General features: G+C 38.8%; 1 protein-coding gene across 2 annotated transcripts in view; it reads left to right on the forward strand.

Moving 5' to 3' along the window:
* Positions 1-26,932, forward strand: part of RAPGEF6 (Rap guanine nucleotide exchange factor 6) — a 241,511-nt gene that overhangs the window by 89,623 nt on the left and 124,956 nt on the right. For both annotated transcript variants that reach the window (XM_024213334.2, XM_024213333.2), the window contains one exon: positions 947-1,090. In XM_024213334.2, the coding sequence (XP_024069102.1) occupies positions 947-1,090 (144 nt within the window). The remainder of the gene's footprint in view (positions 1-946; positions 1,091-26,932) is intronic.

The raw sequence follows: 26,932 nt of genomic DNA on the forward strand, positions 1-26,932 counted from the left end.
AAAGATCGGTTAGAAGAATTCTTTGCTTGGATGTAGCCTTATTTGTATATACACGTCTGTTCTGTTTCCTGCTGTGATATGTTTTTCCAAGACATCAGAAGGAAATGTGGAAGGATGGGCCTGCTTTTTATGGGGGGGGGGGGGGAAGGAATTGGAACAAGGTAGATACAAGTACAGTACTTAATATTGTTTACCTGTGTTCATATGTTTAAATACACTGCTTTTTAAAAAATTTTATACACAAATAAAGTTGAGTGTGAAACGCTCACGGCATTTTCTAGTTATTTCTTTTTAAAGTTGTTTTATATTTGTTCAGTGAAGTGGTCATTAATAAAGGATGAGATCTTATAGTTGTTGGATGGATGGGCTAGGACCTAGCTGGTCATGGACAATCCTAACACATTTTTAAGCATGATGTGCCCTGTCTACACTGCAAAGACTTTGTAAAATCATATTATATTATTTAAAACAAACGAGCTAACATGTTTTAATGAGCAACCTTGTAACCATAGGGAGATAAAAATTTTCAAATGTATTTTTTTTTGAGTTGATGATGCCCCTTGAACTGAGCAATATATAATTATTTTAATTGTTATGGTGTAGTATGTGTAAGTGCAACGAGAAGTCTTTACTACTTGTAAGTGATTTTGTCTAAAGGATATGTATGCGTGTGTGTGTGTGGGGGGGGAGAGACGGACTTTTTTTTTTTTTTTTTTTTTAAACACTGTTTCCTGGAAGGAAACTGTGGCCTCCAGCTCATTGTAATAACATAATTTCAAGACACGTAGCATTTGCTTAAGAAATTTGTGTAGTCTGTTTCCTAAGAAAGACTTAACTGTTCTTAGTTAATGTTAATGCCTTCCTCATGAGCTTAATAAGACTCCACCGACTTTCAATAATATGGAAGAATTGGATGTTTAACCAGGATCCTGAACATGTGTTTCAGGTGGAGAATTCCAAAGACAATGAAGAGAATATCCTGCAAAGAGAAGTTCCCCTCAGGCAGTCTCGACGAAGGTTTAGGAAGATTAATCAGCGGGGAGAACGTCAGACCATCACAGACAATGTGGATGCTAGCAGTTATCTTTCGGTGAGCATGTTTTCCACTAACGAAAACGCATCAGCCTAGTTGGTTTCTTATTGTCTGAGCATTTGGGTCTTTTAGGGTCAGGGACAGAAGGAGATGAAGTGTTAGTTTGTTTTTGTTTTATCTGTAAACATTTTCCTCCTTGGAGAACACTGAGAACACTTCGGATTTTATAGCTATAGACGGCAATTCAGGTTCAGCAATTGAGAGCAAAAATGCTTTGGTTTATGGATCTGCTGCTGTGTTTAATAGTGAAAATGCTTAGAAGGTCATTGGTCGGTGAAAGGATTGTCCTCCTCAAAGACCTCCATGGATACTTGGTTGTTGTTTTTGTAATATCTTTAAATCAAGTACTCATGCTAAAATGTTGAGATTTGTTTTTTTTCTATTCAATTTAGATCATGTTGAAAAGTGTTTTATGAAATCCCAGCTACTGTACAATATGAATGCATATCTTGATGTTTCACCTGTTTTTCAATTCGGTATAAAGATCTGAGAGTTTACTTGAAAACAGCAGAATTTGGTGAGAGGAAATTATCCATCCAAGAGGGTATTTGCCACACTAAATATTGCTAAATATATAAATCTGTATTGTGCCAAGGTAAATGCAGCTGTGATTCTCAGGCCACAATATTTTTTCTACAGGGTTCTGTTTACCACTAGTTTTGTGTAATTGCATGCTAAAATCCTGTTAGTGGTGGGTTGTATGTGTGTGGTCCACACAAAAGGTTTCATTTGAAAGTAACTGTTCTAGATGTTTTGTTGGTTTGACATTAAATCAGATTACCATCAAATCAAACAAATTATCATGAAAAATGTTCACATTACCAGAAATTATACTTTCTGCTATTTTATAATGTTGGGGTTTAAGTGGAGCCAAATTTTAATGAGTCTTCAGGTCAGGAAAAGGAAAACAAATTAAGTAACTCTCTCAAACAAAAAAATACAAAACAAAAACAAAAACCCCACAACCTTCTAGTTGGGAGGCTTGCAAAGCATTTGCAACACAATCATAAACCTGAAATTAAACTACTTTCAGACTATATTTGAGTAAGTTAGTTTTTTGGCTTGTGATTAATATTAATGTTTTTAGAAGATAATTTTAAAAACTCCAAAACATTGGGACTTCAGGGAGTATAGGTTATGTTGGCATTTGTCTTCTAAGCAGAAAGGCTATTGTTGCTGTAACAGCAAGTGTATACTTTAAGTTCAGTTTCCTGTATCTCCTCATTTCAGGATGTGTGATGTATTCTGTTCTATGTCAAGAATTAGTAAACAAACTGAGCTAGTCACCGAAGTGAGAATTTATGTTCCCTAGCTCTAGGAAATGCCTAAGAGTTTGATCATGGATGAAAGTCTAGCCTTTGTGATTGTGACAAAATATACATCTTTCTTCCTCCATTGCATTTCTATTTAAGGCTGAATAAGCACAGAAAACAGTAGTTCTCAAAGTTTTCATTCTTTGAGCACTTTGTAAGGAAGAGAGAATCTCATTAATAACAGATCCTGTGATTCTGTCTGTATGATTTTGAAGGGTACAAGGATTCAGAGTCAACTATTTTAGGCACCAAGTTTAATTCCATGGAGTTTGGTTACACAAACTACATTTCTGGAAGGAAATCTGTCAGTTGGTTGTCTCAGCTGGTTAACAGCTGACTGAAGTGAAAAACCAATATCATTTATATATCATGAGCTTTTGCTACCTGTATGACAGTTTTAGATAATTTCTGTAGCAAAAAAGCTTTTCAGTGGACAAATCGACTGATGATTAAGAAATCAAAACATAATAGAATACATCTACCTGTTCCACATTCAGCAAGTAACAAAATTATTAAAAGAAAGAAAAGTGTGTGCAGATTTCACTAAATTTAGTCAAAGTTTAGTAAAATAATTAGGTAAAACATCTTGCATTAAGTAATATGGTTTCTTCTTCATATGCAGATATAAATGCCATTAGCATTGGTGTGAGTTACTTGTGCACACTGAGTAGCGAATATACTGCTAATATAAGATCATTGGTTCCCTAAGGTTTTGAAAATCTCAGATAATCCATTGACTCTCTCATAATTACCTTTTCACATTTCAGCATATCAATACATACATTTTACCATCTGACAGTAGTTCATAATTACCGTCCTTATATCTGTCTATAACACTATGCACTGGGGATATCTCTCTATATAATTGTGATTGCAGTTGCAACTTGATCAATGTCAGCTTTTCAGGAACAAATGATGAAAAAAGTACAAGCAGTAGACAATGTGTGAAAAGATTTTCAGGAATCAAACTCTTAAAAATCTTATATATTTAACTATGTTTGTGATTAAAGGTGGTGTAGAGAAACTTTGGCCGTAGTTTGCAATAGGCAAGACATTGCAATAGCATCCCTCCCAGAGCTGGGAAGTTGTTTACAAACGTTCCAACAAATTTGCCTCACTGACAGGATTATAATTAATAATTGCAGTATGTTATTTCACTTTTCTACCTGAGGCTAACTGCTCTTTGATAGAGGCTGAATGTGGTTTGATAGGTCTTGTATTTAAGCCATATTTAATGATCACGTTATTCCATATTGCACTCATTGCATTACATTCAGGGTATAAATCAGTTCATTTTAGGTATTTGTATTTAAAATCCTGTAGTCCATGAGTCTTGGGGAGGCAATCTAGACCAAGGAGGGGTGGTCATGACTTGCCCTGCAACCTGCCTTACAATGCTCACACCCAGCCTACAAGCATGCAGATCACACCCTGCAGGGTCTGTGTGCTAGACCAGTGGTCTCTAAACTTTTTTGATCGCGCACCCCTATCGGTAAAAAATTTGAGCACGCACCCCCTGCCGCGCCAGCTCTACCATTTTTGCCAAAGCAAAAAAAAAAGAAGCAGCTGCCGCTCGGACTCCCGCCCAAACTACTGAAGCAAAAAAAAAAAAAAAAAGCGCCGCTCGGATGAAGAAAAACAAGAAACCCTCCTCCTGCCGCGCACCCCTAAGGATCCTCTTGCGCGCGCACCCCACTTTGGAGACCTCTGTGCTAGACAGCACTAGTTCAGCAACTCTGACCCCAGCAAACAATCTACAGCTCTACTCTGGTCTTGGTTACAACCAGCAAGGTGACCCCAACACACTCCCAGTCCTGAAATAATATGGTTCATTTGTTTTTGTAAAGAGACAAAAAGCACATCACAGCTTATTAACTGGGGTTAATACACCCTTCCCTTTAAACACAGCACTGAATTGGTTTATAGTAAAAATAAAACAAATTCATTAACAATAGAACATAGATAAGGGATGCCAAGTAAAAGGAATAAAGATAGGGTTACAAGCAAATAAATGTGAAAACACACATCTAAAAATCTAAAACTTAATCTAGCATGGTACAGGCTTTGTTCAAGATGGTTTCTCTGACCAGTCTTCATTCTTCCCAGCCATGGCTAGCTTCTCCTCAGTCAGGACCTTCCACAGAGGGTGAAAGATCTTTGCCAAAGCATGCTTCTCACCTATGTTCAGATTCCAGAGACTTCAAACCCCATCCCTTTGATTGAAGGACCCATCTTTCTCAGGTTGCAAGAGCTCTGTTCCCTTGTGTCTGTCTTGAGATGGATGCCAAAGATGACTTCTGTCTTTGCTTATATCTTCCAAAGTCCAGTAACTTTTGTTTCAAGAGGCAGGATGACCTCCTGCTGTTTTTTCTTCCTGTGTCTTCTCATCCCCTTGTTGATTTCTATGTAAATGAGACTTCCATTGTTTTTGGTCACACCTTGCTTAATTTACATAGGAAACAGGTAAATAGCTGCCATCTCTCCTGTCTGGGAGGGAACCTGTTTCTCCCTGTTTGGCCACAGACTTTAAAGCGTAATATCATTAAGTATTCATATTTCTCATATAGTATTAATACATACTTTTCACAATGATATTGATCACCACTGTGCCATTAGCTTCCAGAAAAAAACCCTCATTTTATACACTTGTATAATGTATACAATCAGTTGATTCAATTGTTTATCACTGGAGATTCAGCCCACCTGCCTTTATAGATCAGTAAGCCTTTGAAATGGAATCTTCTGAGGTTACCCCTCAAAGTAAAGTTTATTCAATCTGTGAAGAAGGTGACATGGCGTCTGATAGTAAAGGAAGCTCTACATTCTTTCTTCCCCCACTTGTTGGTAGCTTAATAGTTTTGTTTACCTAATCTGTAAAAATGGACCTTTGTTGTCTTTGCCTGAAGACTGGGCTGGTCAGAGAATCAAATACGTATTCCTTTATCTAGGCAGACCTGTTTACCACTCCCCTGACATGCCTTCCATAATTTCAGCATATATTCATAACTTTTTATGTACACTCTGTGTATCCATTATGCACGAATATTAATGATCTGTGAGTTAGTAGTTTTCCAAGGATATCTTACATGGCATCTTTTTAGATACAGATTATAACCATAGTGAGTTGGGGTACACTGAATTGGTCAGTCCAACTGAAACTCATTACCTGATACCATTGAGTTCTTTGCCCTCTGACACTGGGATGCTTCGAAGGTCATAAGTATACAACATAGCATTATTTGTGTGAGTTTTTGACTGTGAGGGTATGTCTACACAGAGATAAAAAAAACCCTGCAGCTGGCCTTGGTCAGCTGACTCAAACTCACGGGGCTCGGGCTGCCGGGCTGAAAAATTGTTGTATAGACATTCGGGCTTGGGCTGGAACCCAAGCTGTGGGACCCTGTGAGGGTGGAGGGTCCCAGAGCTCGAGCTCCAGCCCAAGCCTGAAACTATACAACAATTTTTCAGCCCTGCAGCCTGAGCCCCTCAAGCCCAAGTCAACTGATACAGGCCAGCTGCAGTAGTGCTGCGGGTCTTTTATCCTTGTGTAGACATAGCCTGGATGCTCTCTGGCACATGTAACCTTTTAATTTCTAAGGGTATGTCTCCATTGTGCATGCGCGCGCGCACGCACACACACAAAAAAGTGTATTGTTAACTTGGGCTAACATTGCAGTGAAGACACAACTTCAACTAATAACTCAAGTTGGCAGCTTGAATTCAACCCCAGGTATTGTATAGGCTGTAACTCAAGCTGCTAACCCTAGTTAAATGTCGTTTGCATTGTCTGCACTGCTAATTTAATCTGAGTTAGCTACCCCAAATTAATAAAACACCTTCCCCCCCCCGCCCCCCGTGAAGACTTAACCTAGAACTAAAATTTTATTTGTTCATGATTCAGAGTTTCTGTTGGTTTACCCCAGTCTAAAACTCTTTCCCATAGGCTCCCTTGTGTTATTCCTATGCATAGGGACTCTCCATGTTGCCCCCTTAACCTCTTAAATATGCAAATTTCTGCACATTAAATGCAGTGTGACTCATGATTAAGAATAAGGTTAATCTTTGTTTTTATAAAACATAACTTAAGTGCCGCTGTTCAGACACTTGAGTTTGCAGCTGCTGCATGTATGGAACTCCTATTCATGTCAGAGGAAGTTTTATACACAGAGCAGCTGCAGATCTAGTCCCATATTAGTCATTTGTCTGCCAAATAGTTTAATTTAACTTTAATAAAGTATTCTAAACTCTTAATTTCCTGATGACTGTTACTTGGTATTATGGGGAAAAGCACTAGAAGCTAAGAGGGTTATTTCAGTAAACTACATGAATTTACAATAATTAAAATGCAAATTGCAATACAAGTACAGAGTTCCTTTTGCATTTTGCTTATATTGCCTTCTCTGTGCATTCATATTTTTCCTCTTAATGTAGGTAATTTAAACAGTGGATAAAGGGAAAAAAATGGACCAACATTAGCCTAGTTAATTTAGTTTTGTGAAAGTGGAAGTTTGCATGTTTGTTTGTATAGTTTACAGATTATTTTCTAAGTATATCCTTGCAGGTTCTTAGAGTTGTGTCACAGCAGTATTTCTACTCTCTGGAAATATCAGTGGTTTTTTCCCCCCCCTAACAGAATGAAAAACTGATTATATAATGGCAAGGTTTATACCTCCCTTTCCCTCACTCATGCGGAAGACATTTTACCATTTACATAGCTTTGTACTCTCTTTATAAACAGACATGAATTCATTTTCACAGTACTTCTGCTAGGTAGGTACACTTATCCCCATTTGGCAAGTGGGGAGACTGAGACAGAGATCAAGGAGACACGGCAGATTAGTAGCAATAGTAGTTCCCAGTCCAACACTCAGTGTGATGGACAATGTTACCAGCGTTCTTAATTTACAAAAATAATCATCCCAGTGGGCAAAGATGGAATATGCACTAAATAATTTACAGTTTGTTTTTTATAATCTGTTTCCTAAGGGTAGTCATTTATTTAGTGGGGTGTCTCACTCAGAGGCTTGCTATGTGAAAGGGGTCACCAGTACAAAAGTTTGAGAACTACTGTCCTAGGCTTGTCTTTTGAAGGTGTTTTGAAGGTTTTCTTTGAGGATTTCAAAGGAAACCTGTACAACACTTTCAAAAGATTAGCCTGGGAGGTAAATTTTATTTAGCTGTGACACTGAGTATGTTTCCCAGACCTGAAGAAGAGTTCTGGGTAAGTTCGAAAAATTGTCTCTCTCACCAACTGAAGTTGGTCCTATAAAATATATTATCTCACCCATCTTGTCTCACATTTTAAATATAAAAATTTAATGGAAATAATACATACTGCAATGATACAATAAATTATCAAATACACAAGTATCTACCAAGAAGTTGTGATCACTTACATCTCAACCTTTTCCTTATTAATAGCTCAGTACTGTATATTTTAAACTAACATGGCCCTTTCTCTGAAAGACAGCAGTTTTTTTTAACTTTTTTATAGTAAGTGGATGAGAAGGTGTAAGAGATGTAGCACAATCTTGGCATTTTTTTGGGATGTTTTCTTAATCATAGAAAGCATAGAAATACATGACTAGAAGGGATTTCAGTAGGTCATCTAGTCTAGTCCCCTGCACTGAGGCAGAACTAAGTCCAGGGAAAGCAGCAATTCCTGTGTTTGGGCAGCATAGGCAGTGCTCCCTCTCTATGCCCCGGGGGTATAAATTGCCACAAAGTGAAAAGTGGGGGGAAACAGGGCACAGAATCTTAGAATCATAGATGTGAGAGGGTCATGTGAGACAGTATGAAAAGCATTACTAAAGCCGAGATACTGTACGTGACATCTACTGCTTCACCCCTCTCCCTCGCCTCCCCCCCATCCACAAGCCTTGTTAATCTGTCAAAGAAGGATATTAGGTTTGTTTGACATAATTTGTTCTTGACAAATCCATGTTAACTGTTACTTTGCCTTTATTTTCTTCTAGGTGCTTACAAATTGATTGATTGATTATTTGCTCCATTATCTTTCTGGGTACCAAAGTTAAGCTGACTGGTCTAGAATTCCCTGGGTTGTACTTATTCCTCTTTTTATAGATAGGTACTATATTTGACTTTTCCAGTCATCAGGTATCTCTCCAGTCCTCCATGAGTTCTCAAAGATAATTGCTAATGGGTCAGAGATCTCTTCAGCCAGCTCCTTAAGTATTCTAGGATGTATTTCACATGTATTTCGTGTACTTTAATATTCACATCTCTTTTAAATAATATTCTTGGCGACATGTAGAGGTATCCATTTTTACAGCAATCTGCTAATGAAGAGTACTTGAATGGCAATTTTCTTTTACTTGAAAATGTTCTTTTACTTAATGTACAATATATTTAATGTAATTCTATTCAGAGGATCTTGTTGTTAATCTAGAATATCTTGTAATTGGAATAGGACATATCACTTGTTTGGGCAGTAGGGGGAATAAGAACTAGCATACCGGATTAGAACTAATCCAGTACGTTCTCTCTACCCATGCAAGATGCTTAATCTAGGTGTTTTGTAATCTGTTTTAACTATAATTTCAGCCAATTTTACCTGGTACTGAAACACGGCTCACTGATCTGTAGTTCCCAGGATCACCCCAACCACCGTTTTGGGGGGGAGGGGTTGTTTTTTGTTTTTAAAAAGATTGGTGCAACATTTGCTACCCTCTAGTTATATGGAATAGCAATCTGTTCTCCATTCTTAAATTCCTTCAGAACTCTCAAGCAAATATCATCCAGTCCTTATAATGTATTGCTCTTCTGTACTTCACTTTGTTCCAGAGGCTTGTCTTTTGGCACTTCAAACTTCGACAGTGTCTCATCTTTATTACTTGAAGAGTAGGGGTGAAATCCTGACCCCAAGGAAGTCAATGGGAGTTTTGCCATTGACTTCAATAGGGGCCAAGATTTTACCTTAGGTATCTTATCAGCATCCTTTGAAGTGAAGACTAATGCAAAGAGGTAATTTAGCTTCTCTGTTTTTGATATTTGTTTTTTTGTCATAGGAACTTTGAGGAGCCCATCTAACATAGTGAATGCCAGTGAAAATGAGGTAGGATCAGAGGCTAAAATAGGGAAAGAACGAGTTAAAAATTACATAGACAAGTTAGCTGTCTTCAAATCACCCCAGTGCCTGATGAAATACATCCTAGAATACTCAGGGTGCTGGCTGAGGAGATATCTGAGCCATTAGCGATTATCTTCAAAAAGTCATGGAAGATGGTAGAGATTCAGAGGACTGGAAAATGGCAAATATAGTGCCAATCTATAAAAAGGGAAATAAGGACAACCTGGGGAATTACAGACCAATCAGCTTAACTTCAGTACCTGGAAAGTTAATGGAGCAAATAATTAAGCAATCGATTTGCAAACACCTAGAAGATAATGAGGAAGGTGATAAGTAATAACATAAATTTGTCAAGACAAATTGTGTCAGACCAACCTAATAGCTTTCTTTGACAGGGTAACAAGCCGTGAGGATGTGGTGGAAGCGGTAGATGTGGTATATCTTGACTTTAGTAAGACTTTTGATACTGTCTCGCATGACCTTCTCATAAACAATCTAGGGAAATACAACATAGATGGAGCTACTACAAGGTGAGTGCATAACTGGTTGGAAAACCGTTCCCAGAGTGTAGTTATTAGTGGTTCACAGTCAAGCTGGAAGAGCATATCAAGTGCTGTCCCACAGGGATCAGTTCTGGGTCTGGTTCTGTTCAATATCTTCATCAATGATTTAGACAATGGCATAGAGAGCACACATATAAAGTTTGTGGATGATACCACGCTGGGAGGGGTTACAAGTGCTTTGGAAGGTAGGATTAAAATTCAAAATGATCTGAACGAACTGAAGAAATGGTGTGAAGTGAATAGGATGAAATTCAGTAAGGACAAATGCAAAGTACTCCACTTAGGAAAGAACAATCAGTTGCACACATACAAAATGGGAAATGACCTGCCTAGGAAGGAGTACTGCGGAAAGGGCTCTGGGGGTCAGTGGATCACAAACTAAATGTGAGTCAACAGTGTAACACTGTTGAGGGGGAAAAGGGGGCGGGGGAAGAGCAAACATCCCAGAATGATGTTTGCATCAGCAGGAGTGTTATTAGTAAGCCACAAGAAGTAATTCTTCTGCTTTACTCTGTGGTGATTATGCCTCAGCTGGAACATTGGGTCCAGTTCTGGGTGCCAGATTTCAGGAAAGATGTGGACAAACTGTAGATAGTCCAGAGAAGAGCAACAAAAATAATTAAAGGTCTAGAAAACATGACCTATGCGGGCACACTGAAAAAACTGGGTTTGTTTAATCTGGAGAAAAGATTGAGAGGGGGCATGATAACAGTTTTCAAGTACATAAAAGGTTGTTACGAGGAAGAGGGAGGTAAATTGTTCTCATTAACCTCTGAGGATAGGACAAGAAGCAATTGGCTTCTAAACCTTCCTTGCTGCAATTGGTTTAGGGTGACCAGACGTCCCGATATTTAAATGTTTGTCCCGCGACCTGACCGATCTTTGGTCGGGATGCAGTATGTCCCGATATTTCGCTCCGCCGGCAGCACTGTTGGGTTTTTTGGTTTTTGTTTTTCTTTTTTGCTCCACCGGCAGCACTCGCCTTTTTTCTCCACTGGCAGCACTTGGGTTTTTTGTTTTTGTTTTGTTTTTTGCTCTGCCGGCGGGGGGGCCCCCCCCCATGTGTCCCGATATTTTCTTCCTCTCATCTGTTCACCCTAAATTGGTTGCACATAAGGAAGAACTTCCTGACTGTCAGGGTGGTTAAGCACAGGAATAATTGCCTTGGGAGGTTGTGGAATCTCCGTCATTGGAGATTTTTAAGAGCAGGTTAGACAAACACCTGTCACAGATGGTCTAGATAATACTTAGTCCTGCCATGAGTGCAGAGGACTGGACCAGATGACCCCTTGAGGTCCCTTCCAGTCTTATAATTCTACAATAGTCACTTATGTCTTCTAACTTAGATGTTAAACATTTTGTCTGCTGTAACGGCTCATGCTCCTTTCCATGGATTACATGTATTAGTAGATAGGTCTTCAGTGTTTGTAGATTTGTTGAAAACATATATTGGGGAAGAACCCAAGCAAAAACTCATGTCAATTGTTAGGTGTTCGCATTTGTGGCCTATTCATGTCATTTTAAATTATTAGTTTTTATTTGTGCGGGCAGAAAGAAGTTGCGTCTGTGGTGTATTCATTTCCTGAACTGTCTAGAAGGAACAGACTACTTTATCTTTTTTTTATGCACTAGATCTAAATTAAGTCTGCAGTTTGCATGCCATGTTAATGCTTACAGGGAAGAGAATGTGTGTCTGGTTTATAGGCACGGCCACAGTACATTTCACAAAAATGCAACAAAATTTGTCTGAGAGACAAGAGACTGCTGAATCTGTGAGCTAGAAACCAGAATTATTGCAGGGCTGACATATTTGTCTTGGAGAACGGGGGGGGGGGGGGGGGGGGGAGAGAAGGACTGATAGTTGTATCACTTACAGAGTCCTGTTAACTGATGGTGTCAACTGTTAGAGGAAACTGCTTGTCTGGCTAAATGCCAATTCATTGGCTAAGAGAGGCAGAATATAACAGGTTTAAAATGGCATCCAAGATTACTGCCCGAGGAAGAAGATAAACTGTCTAATACTCAGTTATGATTTTGCCATGATGGCTTCTTTATTGTACCTTTTCCTTTATTTTTAAGGGAGGGAAGGACCACCAAATAAATGTTTGTATTAATCAAGTTTTCACTTATTTTATTGTCTGTATTTATTAATTTTTCAGTGCTGATTCTGTTAGTTGTATCAGCTGCTCCACCATCAAATACTTGTCGATGGCATAGTATGTCACTGGTTATGATTATCATTAGCAGGAACTTAATGCTCAAAGGTGCAATGCATTAAATTTTTTTTGGTAATTTGCATAAACCACAGGTGCTTTCCAGACGGCCAGCCAAATCAATTAATGTGTGTGTCTGCAGTCTGCAAAACATTGACGGTTATGAAATATTACTACATAGAGTAGAAAAAGTATATTTAAAATCCTATTTTGTATCCTTAAAGGTTTACTGTCAAGTAATGAGACAGAATATGTAGCTTTCAAAATAGCTCATTCTGATATTTTGAAAACTATATACTGTTATTAAATGTCCTTCTGGTAATCTCTGTATGTATTGTCTTTAAAATTGATCTTCCCAAAATGAAAATTGTTTAAAAAAGTGACACATAATTAGTGCAACCCCAATACATTCATAACATAGTATTCATACCCTTAGTGCTTTAGACTTTACAGATTATCTATCTAGATTGTATATAAAATCACTATGTCTGCTGCAGAAATCCAACCAGCTCTGGGGTGAAACATGCACCTACTTAATGGCATACAAGAATACTACATAACAAGTGAAGAAAACTATATCCAATTGAAACTGCAGGGAATTTATTTTAGGCGGGCACCTGTATTTACTCAAATTGGAATTTGGCCAGGTTCCTACAATTAACAGTCATCCCTTCTTTCAAAAATATGTCAGGATATATTTTAATGATCATGTATGTCAGCAGCTGTTTCTTATATCACCTCTGAAAGATTGCACAGTTTCCTAAATGTTGGGTAGGACATTTTCATCACGGACTCAGAGGTGAAGCTCGTTATTGACTGAATCACCAGCATTAGGCCTTTAAAAAATGTTGAGTTGCTGTGGGGAAGGGAGTGGTTTGGGGATTTCTGCTAGGGTGACGATCCTCGACTTTACGTCAGTCTTTATCTTTCATGTCTCTTTTGATTTATATCTCTTGTCACAGGCTAGTTCCTTATTCTTGTAGGCATCAACATATTTGAAGTTCTACCCCTCTGATTGCTGTAAGGGAGGAGGAGCTTTCTCTCTTCTCCCTCCTGTGAGAGTAAGCACAGGTCTCTACTATTCTGTTTTTCTCTGGCCTCATTCCTAAATAATTCCAGCATTTACCTTTGCTGCTGCTTATGCTTCTTCAAGTGTCAGCCTGAAATTAACGTAATTCTGGAGGACAGGGTTCTGAATATGGAACAATCTTGTTCATTTCACTAAGGTAATATTTGCCATAGTAATGCACAACAGCAGATCCCCTGGTATTGTCTGCATGCTAACTCTAGAAGACAATGCTCATTAGTTTACATTTATTTCACATTTGTATTGGAAAGACTGCCATATAGTTTCACAATCATAAAGCATTCAAAATTTATTTTAAAGTGAAATCTTAAATTCTGTGGAAATTGATGACTTAGGACCCCAAACTTTCCAGGGAAACCTTCCTATTTCCCAGTGGTAAGTGGACTAGGGAATTCTCCAACCCTTGACCAAACTTGCAGCACTTTGTCTCTTCCTTGTGGGAGGGAGGTACTAATCCAGCCTGCCCTGATTTACTTATTCATGCCAATATGTGAACTATCTTTCCAACATTTACCTTTGCTAAATTAAAAATACACAATAAATACAAATTCATGGCATACCTAATAAACTGTCCATGCAATAAAATATTTGTTTACCTACAATAATAATAGGAACCTCTGAACCATCTATTTCTTCCAAATCTACTTCTCCCCTCCCCTACCACCCATAACTCTTTACTCACTCCCTCTCCAAATACCTGCGGAAAAAAGAGGATCTGTGTAGCAAGCCTGGAAGGTTAACAAATCTATGCTCTGAACCGCTGAAGGGACTGTTTCAGAGTCATATTCCTCATAGAAAACGCCTTGCCAGCAGCTCTTTCATATGTAAAACAGACTGGGACTCTAGCTCAAGTACCTCCACTGATCACAATTGTAGTACATCACATATAGTGTTGGTGGGGAGAGGCAATCCTATAGGCCTATAAAACGGATTGTCAGCCTTTTTGGAAGCCTTAAATCCTTTTCTTTGTGACTTTGTCAGATCCTTGACTTCTCTGAAACCTTACTTCACTGTAGTTGTATTTTTAATTGGTGTATGAGCTGCTTTTCGTAGAAAAGTCTTGACCACATTTCCTTTAGAGATGTTACATACTTTATACGGATACTGCACTTTGTTTTGGTTTTCTTTTTATTTCCTCCCTATGGTGGTTTCTGTTCAATATGATGTATTGGACTAAACCAACCCAATTATGCTCTCATCTGTAACTAGAACAGCCTTTTCTTTTATGCATAGGCTTATCATAATGTGGTTAGAAATGTTTTTGTATTCTTAGGCTGAAAAAGAATGTGAAGTTGAGTGCTCCTTGTGAAGTTGCACCCCATAATGCTTTATGGAAATATGCTTATGAAAGTAAATATGACATAACTGGAATATGTTTTATGCTAGATAGGCCATGTAACGTATCTCTGCAAAGGTTATGATCTACTGGATATATTCATCCTATTTGTATGCATGTATCATTTTTGTATTCTAAGTTATGAATATTGGCTGTGTACTTGTTTAATTTTAAGTAGCCTTAGTAGGCATTTGGTCAGCTTCTTAAGAAAGGAATTTGCAAGTTAAGTGTCCAATCAAGAAACACTTAATGGACAATAGACCTTGGAAGACTCCAATCCACATAAGAAGTCTACCTGGGGACTTTCAAGGTAGCATATGAGCAATGGCTGCCACCTATAAAGTTCTGAGTCATGCATGGATATGTGACTTGCCCATGTGACTCCAAAACTCCATCTTGCAGCTGGGTTCTGCATAGGAGAGAGGAAGGGGTCTCCACCCACAAGAGAGAGTTTATTTAAGCCCCTGGGTGACTCCTCCATTTGGTCTTCAGCTGGCTCAAGAGATAGCCTTTCCACCCCCAAAGGATACCTGAAAGAAACTGGAACAAAGGACAGTAACCACAGGGGTGTGAATGATTGCTGGGCCCAGACTAGGAGGAGGCTAGTCTGTAAAAGAAGCTGTATAAGCTTTATGCAGGGTAAAACAGATTTATTTGGGATTTGGACCCCATTGGGAGCTGGGCATCTGAGTGTTGGAGACAGGAACACGTCTTAAGCTGTTTTCAGTTAAGCGTGCAGCTTTTGGGGGATGTTGTTTTGTAGCAGGCTAGGGTGTCTGGCTCAAACAGGCAAGGTTCTGGAGTCCCAAGCTAGCAGGGAAAACGGGTTAGAAGTAGTCTCAGCACATCAGTTGGCAGTCCCAAAGGAGTTTCTGTGATCCAACCCGTCACACTCCTGACTTTGCATATATTAACCAATTGGAAGCCATACGTGATGTTCACTAAAGGGCTAAGCTAATTTAATTGTGTAGACTTTGCTTTCATGCAAATTGAAGAGAGAAATAAACAATATAACTAAACTGTTGGTATGTATGGCAAACATTTTTATTGGTATTATTAAATCTAAATATTAATTCTAGGAAGACTTCTTTAATGTCTCTAAAATCAAGTTTTGGGGCGAGATTGTGGCAAGTCCTGTGCAATTTTCACTGCATATCACAATTCAGAAAATAATTTAGTGCAACAGGCGTTTGGTTTGGTTGGCTTGCAGAGTTTGGCACTAGAACCACTGTGTAACATAATAGCTGTGAGCTAGAAGAGTATCCTAGTATGGCCATAGAACTGGTTTGGAACCAGATTTTTCTTACCAAGCTTAACTGTGTCCTGGGTTTTACACTTGGCCTGTGTAAACCTTGCTTTTTCAGATGTGTTTGACAGTACTTGATATGAGGGAACTGGACTGTTAGTATGCTTGTTTCCTGGCCAATACCTACTTCTCTTTTCCATATCACACTTGTTTCACATTAATAATCTCACGCAAGGTTTTGGGATACTTGAGTTGTACATGTATGGTTATATGTTAGGGTTGATTTGAGGTATTAGAGCCACCTCAAACATTGAAAAAGAAGCCTTCACGCTCTCCAAAAGATTGATTTATATCTACTTTAAACTCTGTTTCTGTGAAGTAGCTGCTAGGAATTGCGGGAGGGTTCTGAAGATTCAGGGTCCCTAGGAGCCTAGGGTTATCTTCAATGTACACAAATTGCTGTTTTTTTATTTTTTTAAAGTACCAAATTTCTAAAATCTGTTGGGTTTGAGAAGTTCTTAGTGTTTCTATGCACATGGAAAAAGTAGAATAGCTGTTCAAAGTAAAATGTTTTCTGAAAGTAGTCAATATATAAGTTCAGCCTGGGGCATTGAGCTAGGGGGCTACTTGGTTGCTGTTCAGAAGCAACAGGAATGAAAAATTCACAAGTTTGAAACCACAGATATGATGGAATATGAACAAAAGCTCATTAGATTGGAGGGGTCCATTACCTAGCAATTACCTTGGATTGGGGGTGCTAGGTCTGAATTTGGGACTTAATCCATGTTGTTCCCTTTCCTTTTATCAGAGCCCCTCCTATTTTTTCGTTTGCCACTCCAGACAAATGCTATATTCTTCTAAAGCTTGTCCACCTAGCCACAGTGTTTGCATTGGTTGCAGCCATATCCTTCTTGTCAGTTGTTTTCTGGGATGTGGCAAACCTCCACTCATGTAATCGCCTCAGGTGCAGGATACCGGCAAGTGCCTAGAGTAGGCTAATGTGTTTCCTTACATTTTGGGGGGGTTCTCATTTGCGCAGCAGAGTTAGGGAGCAGTCAGAAGGGGAAGAGTGAGCAACAAAATCTTGTGGGTTAGCTCGCTGGCTTGGCTGACAGGAAAAGGAGAAAAACCCGGTGTCTGTAGTGTCTGAAACCACATCCCTGGAAAACAGTTAGTGAAATTCATCTTTAATATAAATATACATTGTAACTTTTAGAAGTCTACAAAGTCAAATGGGTAAATAACCACAGACTAATTATGATTCTTTTATGCTCAGGGATAATAAACGTGGCTAGCGGACCTCTTGCAAAAATAGCAATTGTAAACTAGAGAATATGCACATAATTGGATGCTGTTTGAGCTTCATCAAAATCTTTCATTGACTTCTAATCATTATATCACTATTTTGCAAACTTATTTATAATGTTCCAGAAACTCATGTTGCTTTCTCCTACTTGGAGTTCTTTATTACTTTCAAATCAATGATTTCTGTATAACATATCAAATAGTGCACTTGTTGAAACATCTTTTATGGAGTATGAGAAAAAAATATGAAACTCTAATATGTGTAGGAACATTCGCAAGGTTGATAGACCCGGAATGTGACCTAGGCTACCACAATACAAATGATCAATAATTTCTGTATATGTAGAGATGTGGATGCATTTTCAGAATAAATATCTTATAGTCCCTTATAAAATAAGTTGCAGCAGGCTAATACTTGTAAACAACCCGACCATAATAAAGCAGTGTTTGCTGATAGTGGGGGTGAGGGGAAGTAATCCATACAGGGGAAAAAAAATCAGTTTCAGGTTTCCAAAGCAGTGATAATCAGTGAGGAAAATGATATAGAAAATATTTGAAGTGGCCTTTTAATGATTTTAACCTTATCCAGGAAGTTTCTGTCGTCAGGGTAGTTCAGTTGTAAATTCTTTTCTTGGAACAGAACATTGTTGGTACCCCAAATTGTTCAAGAGACAAATTGTGATAATTGGCTCATCAGAACCTGAGAGCTGTCTACTATATAATGTTGTGTTATGTACTTTTTGCTTTTGTTTAAGCTATTTAAAATATATGTGACTTTTAAGAGATGGACAGTGCTTTTGTTGGTGAAGGTAGGGTGGTTGTTTTTTGTTTGTTTTGTTTTTAACTGCAGTTTCAAATTTAGAAATGCTAACTAATGTCACAATTAGTTGAGAACTAGCCGAGGAGACTGTTCAGATGCATATTGTGTTGTTCAAGGGTTCCATTTTGAGACTGAACAAGAGTAATATTCTGTGATGGCAAAATCTTAAATGCTGTTCTTGTGAGCATTCTAATGCTCACAAGAACAGACACTTTCTAAGATTTTCAATATATTGGGCTGTATTCAAACCAGGTCCAGAAAACAAGTTTTGGATCCAACCTGCAATCCAATATGTAGTGGTAGGCTCAGCTCACGCAACCTCCATAGTCCCTCCCTCTCTGATTCCTAATTTCAGCAGGGAAGGGGACAGAAGGTTTCAGTTGTGGCCCATCTCTGCTCAAATAGTTGAAATGATTTTTTTTAATTGAAATCCATGGTAGAGGTGCTTCCCCCACCCCAATTGTTCTTGTTTGTTATGCTGATCATGATGCTACATGAATATGTGGATAGAGTATATGTATATAACAGACGTACAAGTCTGTAGAAGAGAGCAGCAATTTATAAAAATTCGAATTAGTTTTATAAAATATATAAATGTCAAATGCTCTGAATGGGAGGTGACCTTTTCATGTTTAACGCAACAGCTGAAAAAAGATGAGTAGTATAGCTACCAAGGCTGCAGGGAAATTGAATTCATGGTGCCTTTTTATTGTTCCTTCTGTACCGTTGATCTAATTTTAGAAGCTTACATCACTTTAGTTATGATGACAGCCCCCCTCCCTCACTTAGCATAGATCATATTTTCATACTGCTTATGAATCCTCCCGATCCTTTCAATAAGATTTTTCTACAGCATGTTAGTAAGCATTTAGCTGCTGTGGAAACTGATGCACATAAGTAACCAATAGCAGAACGCAATGTTGCCCTAAAGAACTGGGGGAAGCTAAGTCCTATTTCCCTTGTTCAGAAGGGTCAGGAATAGGGTGGAGAGTTGTTTTAAAACCAGGAATTCCTGAAGTTCTAATGGGAGGCTAACCTTGCCACAAAATACAATGATTCATTTAAGATGCTTAAGTTAAATGTGGGGGAGGGGGAAAGGAAATCAGACACGCATGCCAGCAGTACTAAATCAGGGCAGTGTGGGGATGCTTCCAGCTTGTGCTGCAGCATCTGCCACTGTATATAGCACTCTACCATCATCACTCCCTTCATTTTCCAAAAGATGTAAAGTCCTCAAATATATGATGCTAGTCCCTTGATACTGGTACTGTTAACATTAGAATATTTGTATATTAGGCTGTTGTACTTGGAAATTAATACCTGCAAAGCCAGAGAGCAAAATGAACTAATTTAGGCTCAAACCCCTTTGCTTCAGTTTGTGAAATGGCAGATTGCTTTGCAACCAGCTGGTTTTAACCCTCAAACCCCTCTCCCCGTCCTACTTGGTGGTAGGGTATAGTAGTTACTGTACTCAAAGAAAATGGCAGAGAGAGAACGTCTCTATAGCTGACTACTTCTGCCATGCCTCTTTGCTCAGAGTGGGTGCTCAGTTATACTAAAAGTCTTCCCACTCTGTGACTTGTTCTGGTCTTTGGTCCTAAAAGTCCAGCAGTCATAGCCAGCACCCTTACTTTTGCTGGGCATGCAAGCAACTATTTTGCCCTTTCAGCTAGTGCATGCAGGTTTTAATATCACTGCTTGCCTTCACTGCACAACTGCAATATTCAAACAACTGGCATTTCTTGGATTGATCTGGGAATAGTAGTAACTATTGGGGGAGGTATCTTCTGGTGTCAGCTGTGAAATATACATGATTTTGCAAAATTTCAATTGGTGGGATCTCTTTAAGCAAAGAGGAGAAACCTCTAATCCAATTTAAATTAAATATAAATTTAAAAGATCCAAATAAGTGTCTTAGTGCCATTTTTTTTGTTTAAAAATCCTGTTCTTCAATGATTTAGTCTTGTTAAATAAATCTCCATGTTCTGATTGTCTAACAGGCGGAGTGGGAAAATTCTGATACATTTATGGGTGGCTAAGAAGAATGCTATGCATAGAAATAATCTTATGGAGTGATATTCCAAATATGAAAATAAAAGCATCATTGAGAAACAAGGAAGGATTTTCAGGAAGCACAGATCAAGATTTTTTTTTTTTTTTTAAATAAGGCTTTCATATGCAATGAAAAATTGGGATTCATCTTAAAATGAGAAACAAAATACTGTTTCTGGTTTTACCACATGTTTCTTAAAATTGTATTTTGGTTGAGATCACTATTAAACAATCTTCGCAACAGATTTTTCCTCCAGTCACTGTTGTATTGTGATCTGACATTTATCTTCAACAAATCATTGTAAAAGAACTTGTGGCACTGTACCATAAGGCGCTTAGGTTAAAAAAAAAAAAAATTCTCCAGTATAGAATTAGGTCAATTTTTTCACCCTGTTCATAGCTGTTAGGCTGGCAGGTTTGCATGCAGGGTCTCGGATTCATTCCCTAGAGAACTGCAGTAGCTTCAGTCTGATTGGTAGGAATAGGAAAAGGATGATGTCATCTTCACTTAAAGACAAAACTAGAAGGAAATAGAATTTTGTTCCCATTATTGAGCTTGTGTTTACAGTAGTTGTAAAATATGGCATTCACTCCAAAATCTTTAGTGGATTGAATTTCATGCACAATGCAGTTGTGAGATGAATATCTCTCGTTTAGCTGGACAAGAGAATTTGTGTGCTAGCAGTGCACATGCAGACAAGGGGAGAGGCTTCCTTTATTTTTTTTTTTATTTTTTTTTTTAATTGTAATTATAGTAATTGTAGTAAAACAAGTAATACAACCCAGAAGAGTTTGGACATTCCCTAATTATTACTGAAACTGAAAGGTTCTTATTAGTGTGGCTATAAACCTGATGTTTATATTCAAAATGCTGTAGAGCAGCATTGCATGAATCATTTCAAAAGGTATAACACACTTTATAGCAATGAGGCTGATGCTGTCCTGTAGCCTGCTCTGCTGCAATACTGTGGAAAGAATAGTGAATTGAATTTTCTCTGTCTGGTGGTGCTTAACACTTCAGGGGTGGAATATTTATCTAAAATTCCTTCATCATGTAAAACAGGAAAAGATTTTGGCTCTGTGTGAGAACCTTATAAATAAATACATGCTAGATGTCAAATAAGTTGCAGTTGTTTCCCTCTTGATGTTACAAAATCAAAAATATTAATTGCATCTTAAAATATTTTTAGCCATTTTTTCATTGTTTGACAAAATTGGTGGTTTTAAGAATGTGATACAAATTATTTGTCTTTCAAGATAGTTTTGGAAAGTGAGCTCATCTCATAGTTGAGTTGAAAATATAGAAGAGTCATATATTCAACTCTAACCTTCTTTGATACGGCCTTGTTCTGGAAAGCAAAGTGGAAGTAGAGTCATAGTATCCATAAGTAGGGTTGCCAGGCGTCTGGTTTTCGACTGGAATGCCCTAGCTCCACGCAGCTCCCGGAAGTGGCCGCCAGGTCCTTGCAGCCCCATAGGCACATGGATGTCCAGGGAGGCTCTGCGTGCTACCTCCGCCCCTCGTGCCGGCTCTGCAGCTCCCACTGACCAGGAACTGTGACCAATGGGAGCTGTGGGGGCAGCACCTGTGGGCGCGAGGGCAGCGTGCGGAGCCTCCCTGGCCGCCCATGCGCCTAGGGGTGGCAGGGATCTGGCTGCTGTTGCTTCCTGGGAGCTGCAGTAAGCACCGCCAGGACCCCGTATCCACTCCTGCATGCCAATCCCCTGCCCCAGCCCGGAGTCCCTCCCACACCCAAACTCCTTCCCAGAGCTGCCCCCTCCCCCCCAAACCCTGCCCCAGCCCAGAGCCCCCTCCTTCACCCCAAACCCCTCATCCCCAGCCCCACCACAGAGCCTGCACCTCCAGCCGGAGCCCATATCCCTCACCCCCCGGCACCCCAACCCCTGCTCCAGCCCGGTGAAAATGAGTGAGGGTGGGGGAGAGCGAGCCACGGAGGGAGGGAGATGGAGCGAGTGGGGGCAAGGCCTCAGAAAAGGGGTGGGGCAGGGATGTTCAGTTTTGTGTGATTAGAAAGTTGGCAAGCCTACCCATAAGCAGTTTTTAGTCTGAGATGAGGCGTGTATCTTCCCTGTGAAACAGACTTAGCTCAATTTCTTGAAAGTGAGAATCCCCTGGATGGGCACAGTGGGTGAAGCAAAGCTTCTCACTGGGAAGCCTCAAAGTGCCTAATTCAGAATTGAAGTAAAAAAGAACTTTGCTGCTAGTAGCCTACTTATCGCTATTGCCACCACTTAGCAGCTAGCTGAAGCAGCACTGCAATTTGGTCCATGAGGAGAAGGTATGGCTTTTAATTTCCAAATCAGCTTAGAGGCAGTATATAGTGTTGGGTGTGGATGGTGAGCTTGTGACAGAAACTTGTGGAGGGAGGAAACTATGAAAAAGGGAATAGAGGGAAAAGATGGAGAACTGGGTGGACAGCTAGTGGCCCCTTTTGTACTTGAAGTAAAAAGACATTGATTTAAAAATGTTATTAAGATGATGTTAAAAAAAAAAGGTGAATAGAGTTTGAGCATAGAAGTTTCTGGCTATCAGGGAATAACGTACAGATTATCGAGGGTGCAAAGTTTGGTTTAAGATCAGGTGGCATAAGGAATACATAATCTGCAATATCCCCGATTGGGGGTAAAAGGTTGATGGGTCAAAGTACAGGCATTGAGATATGAGGGTATGAAGTTCATAGAGTGGCTATGTTCGGGTGTGGAGTATAATGGGTGGATATGATGATGAGGATGGATTGACCCTCATTTGGTGAGATTTAATGTTCAGGGAGTTTATGGTTCCAGTTCATATGATCCAACGGAGAAGGTCACTTGGTCCCTTTTTGGTAGTGGGAGAACGATGCTTTGAATTTGGGCTGCTATCGTTTCTTTTCCCCTCCTTAGAGGGTGGTAATGGCCAATTAACTTCTAGGAATTGAGTGCATCATAACATTCCCTGCCCAAAGGTGCAGGAAATCCTAGGTGACATACCTAGAGTAGGTCTCCTGTGTGCTAGACTGCCATCCAAGCCACCAAGCTGCTGAAAAACGTTTGTTTTTAGCTGCAAAAAGAAAATATCTTGCAATTCTTGCCCTCTAATTAAAAACTAGAATTGTTGCTCTTTCAGGGTTATTGCAGTAGTTTGATTTTTAAAAAACCAGATGTTTTTTAAAAACAACTTTTAATCTGTTTGTTTTTTTCATTCAAATGATTTCTCATTTGGTTTACGGGAGCATCTCCTTCCAATAAGAAGTTTATATAATTCTTGGACAAAATTCCTTAAAGAATGAACAAAAGGCTGTAAAAATGACAGCCAGAGCAAGGTCATTATATGGCATACACTTGAAAAACAGGAATTATTTTACTTTGAAAAGATTTTTTTTTTTACCTTGAAGTGTTAAACTTGAATACAAAGATAAGAAATGTGACTTGCCCAGAATACTGTTGAAAATGAAGTGTAAATATAGACACATATTTGAGAAGCTGATTTTTAAAAAATTCATAGTTATTGTATGTGCTCTGGTAGATCATAAAAATGATACAAACATAATGTAGAACAAGAATGTTATGCTAAATTGTTGTACAGAGATGTGTATTTATATTAGGTCAATAAAGATGCTCTGCTGGCTGCATCTGCAGATACAGTAGCCAGTTGATCTAATGCAGTTTCTAAAGGCTTTCTATACAGGTGATGTCATCCTTTTAGCTCAGTTCCCCTCCCACTCTCTTTCCTCCTTATTAGATATTTCATCTTGCTGCGGAGCATCCAATCGATGAAAGCTTTTCCTGAGGGAGCTGCTGAGAAGCAAGCAAAAATAGTAGGAATTAGGACTCCAGCGTTCAGTCTTGCCGTAGCCGTGGATGTATATTTTGTAGTGCATTATATAATTGTTTTAATTGGAAAAGCTAGGCTTGGATTAACCATGGTATCTGGCTGATGCATTAGAATACTAAGCAACACTGCAGAGTTGTAAACTCTGCATGATAAAATAGAGAGAAAGAAAAAGGGTTTGGATTGCAGAGGTTCCGAGACATTCCATAGTGCAAACCTGTTAGAGTATATATCCTGAAGCTACAATCTGGACATGAATTGAATTTTGCAGTTATGGGGGCAAGCGTATAAAGAAGAAACTTTAATATCAAGGGTGTGGGATTCCTGAGTTGCCTAAGATGCAGAAGAACCTTTGCCAATTTGATCTACAACATTAAAATGTGAAGTTTTGGAACCGGAAGATAAACCAGCCTTACCTGCATTTTAGTAGGAAAAGAAAGACTCAGAAGAATTCAAGTCTCACCTTTTAGTATAATGTTACATTAATATATAATTTTAATCCAGTTCAGAATTAATTCCATTCTACACCACCTTTCACTTGCATGGCTATTGCTTGGGGGAGCCTATGGATATTTGTATTTGAAGAGCCGGGAGTACTGAAACATTTTGATTTGCATTTATGTGCCTGTTAAAACTGGAACATTTTTATAGGAATTGCTGCTGCTAACTCACTGCAACACTGAAAACTACTGAGATACAGTAGAAGCTGTAATCAAATTCATCAGTGTGAAAATCAAACCTGAGCAGTTGTGTGCATATACACCCACTGCTTTGGTTTATGATTTACAAGGAGAATCTAATAAGGATTTTACTAAATAATTTTCCTCTCTGGCTTTTATCTGAGAGAGGAAACTTTCCTTCTCAGCCCAAGAAATGGCTTTTCTTGTTCGTTGTTACGCCAATTGTCTGCAGCCATGGGCCTCCAAAGTAAGTAAGGTTTTTTGTCACTAATAAATTCTCTCTGAATCTTACTGACAAACAAGGTACTTTTAAAATGTTTCTGAGCTAAGAACTTTTCAAAACATCCTTCGTACTATTCTGCATGTGATGTTGGACTCAACTATCCCAAAAGAATAATCCATGCATAATGCCCAAAAGGGCAGAGGAATCTTGAAATCTGACAATCAATATATTAATAGTATACAGATTAAAATGTTGTGTAAAAACACTTGTTTTTTGACCCACAGAACTTGAATTTTAGGTTTACAGTATTACTCCAAATATTACTAGAGTATGATGCTTATAGGATTGGTTATGACTGCTTGTGCATATTGTTAACTTGATAAATATTGATATTCCAACCCACTGCAGGGTTTAATTTTCAAGATATACTATACTATGCTATTGTTTTGCAAGATTTAATATTGGAGAAATGATTAATTCAGTAGCTGGGCTTCGTATTTGAAATTAACTTCTTCAAATAATATTAATTATTTTGATGTGCATTTTAAAATGCAGATTTTGTGTAACTGTTTATTTCTTTGAATGGAGATAATGTAAACCAAGAATACCTAAGCAGGCAAACCTGTCTTGAGGTGACTTCTTTAAAGACATTAACTAATATAGTACTTGTGTGGGTCTTTCTTTCAAAAAATTGCTTGTGTTTCATTAGCTTTGCTGGCTGCCACGGCTGAAGTAAGGCAGTGCCTATATCTGAGTTGACTACAAACAGCCAGAGGCTAGTTGTCTATATATTATTATTTTTCCTATTTCATATTTCTGTAGAACTTAGAGGTCCATGTCAGGATGGGGGCTGGGTTGTGCTAGGTGTTGTAATGTATGAAGATTGGGTGAAATCCTGGTCTTATTGAAGTCAAAGGGAGTTTTGCCATTGACCTCAGAGGAGCCAAGATTTAAGCATGACACCTGCCATGAAGAGTTTAGAATCTAAGTTACATATAAAATGTGGGAGTGGACAGGAGAGGTATACAGTCAAGTACATACAATTCTTATATACATTGCATTTTTGTCTGATCATTTTTCTATGTCAATTAAAAGGCAAATGGAAATTCACTCTGTTTTAGCATCTGGGAGCTGAAGGGGTGAAGTACCTTAGAAAATCAGCTCACCTTTATTTATGTTCCCAAGTATGGATCGAGGTTCCTAACCTTAACGCTTAAGGGCTTGTCTTCACATATAGCGCTAAAGAAGGATTTTCTTTTAGGATTTTGTCCTAACCAAGACAACATGGATAATGCTTGTGCTTAAACAGTCTTTTAAGGAAAAGTTGGGGTCCTAAAAGGACAGTTGGACTGCTGCATAAGTACTATTGATGTTACCAAAAAGGCCATAATAATGTTAATCTGGGTACTGGTCAATCGCTAGCCTGTGTGACTGAAACAGTGTAAAAGTATGACTAATAAAAAAATAAATTTAATATGTAAATACACAAGTTGCCCATCACCACTGAGAGGAGTACACTGTGAGAAATTGAATAGCATAGGCAAATGTAAAATAGTCCAGGCCAGCTAATGTATTGTCTAAGTAGTCACCAGAAAAAAGATGTATTGTGAATTTGTGCAAATTGGATTCTACAAGCCACTCCTTTCTTTTATATAAGTTCCTATAGAAGCCAGGAAAGTATTGCTTAAAGCCCTTTGCAAAGTGACTGCCCAAAAGGGATCACTGCCTCTGTGCAGAAAGGTGGTGGTGGTTGTTTGTATTGCTTGAGCACCTAGCAGTTAGGGATCATGACCCCATTGCGCTGTACAGACACATAACAAAAAGATGGTCCCTAAGACTTTACAATCTAAGTATAAGACAAGACAACAAACAGATATGGGCAGCATTAAGAAACAATGATTATGAAGATCATGATAAAGAGTGGTCATGGCACACCAGCTGCCTAAGCAGGAGTGCCCCTAGCTGTTTTCCTGCTAAGGGTGGAAAACATTTTCAGTGCCCTTGCCAGGCAAGAAAAAACAAAACAAAACAAGCCAACAATGAGCTGTGCCCTGTTCACCCATCCTGGAACTGGCCCTG

The sequence above is a fragment of the Terrapene carolina genome, unplaced genomic scaffold (assembly GCF_002925995.2).
Source record: "Terrapene carolina triunguis isolate 2854851 unplaced genomic scaffold, T_m_triunguis-2.0 Scaffold629, whole genome shotgun sequence".
NCBI lineage: Eukaryota > Metazoa > Chordata > Testudines > Emydidae > Terrapene > Terrapene triunguis.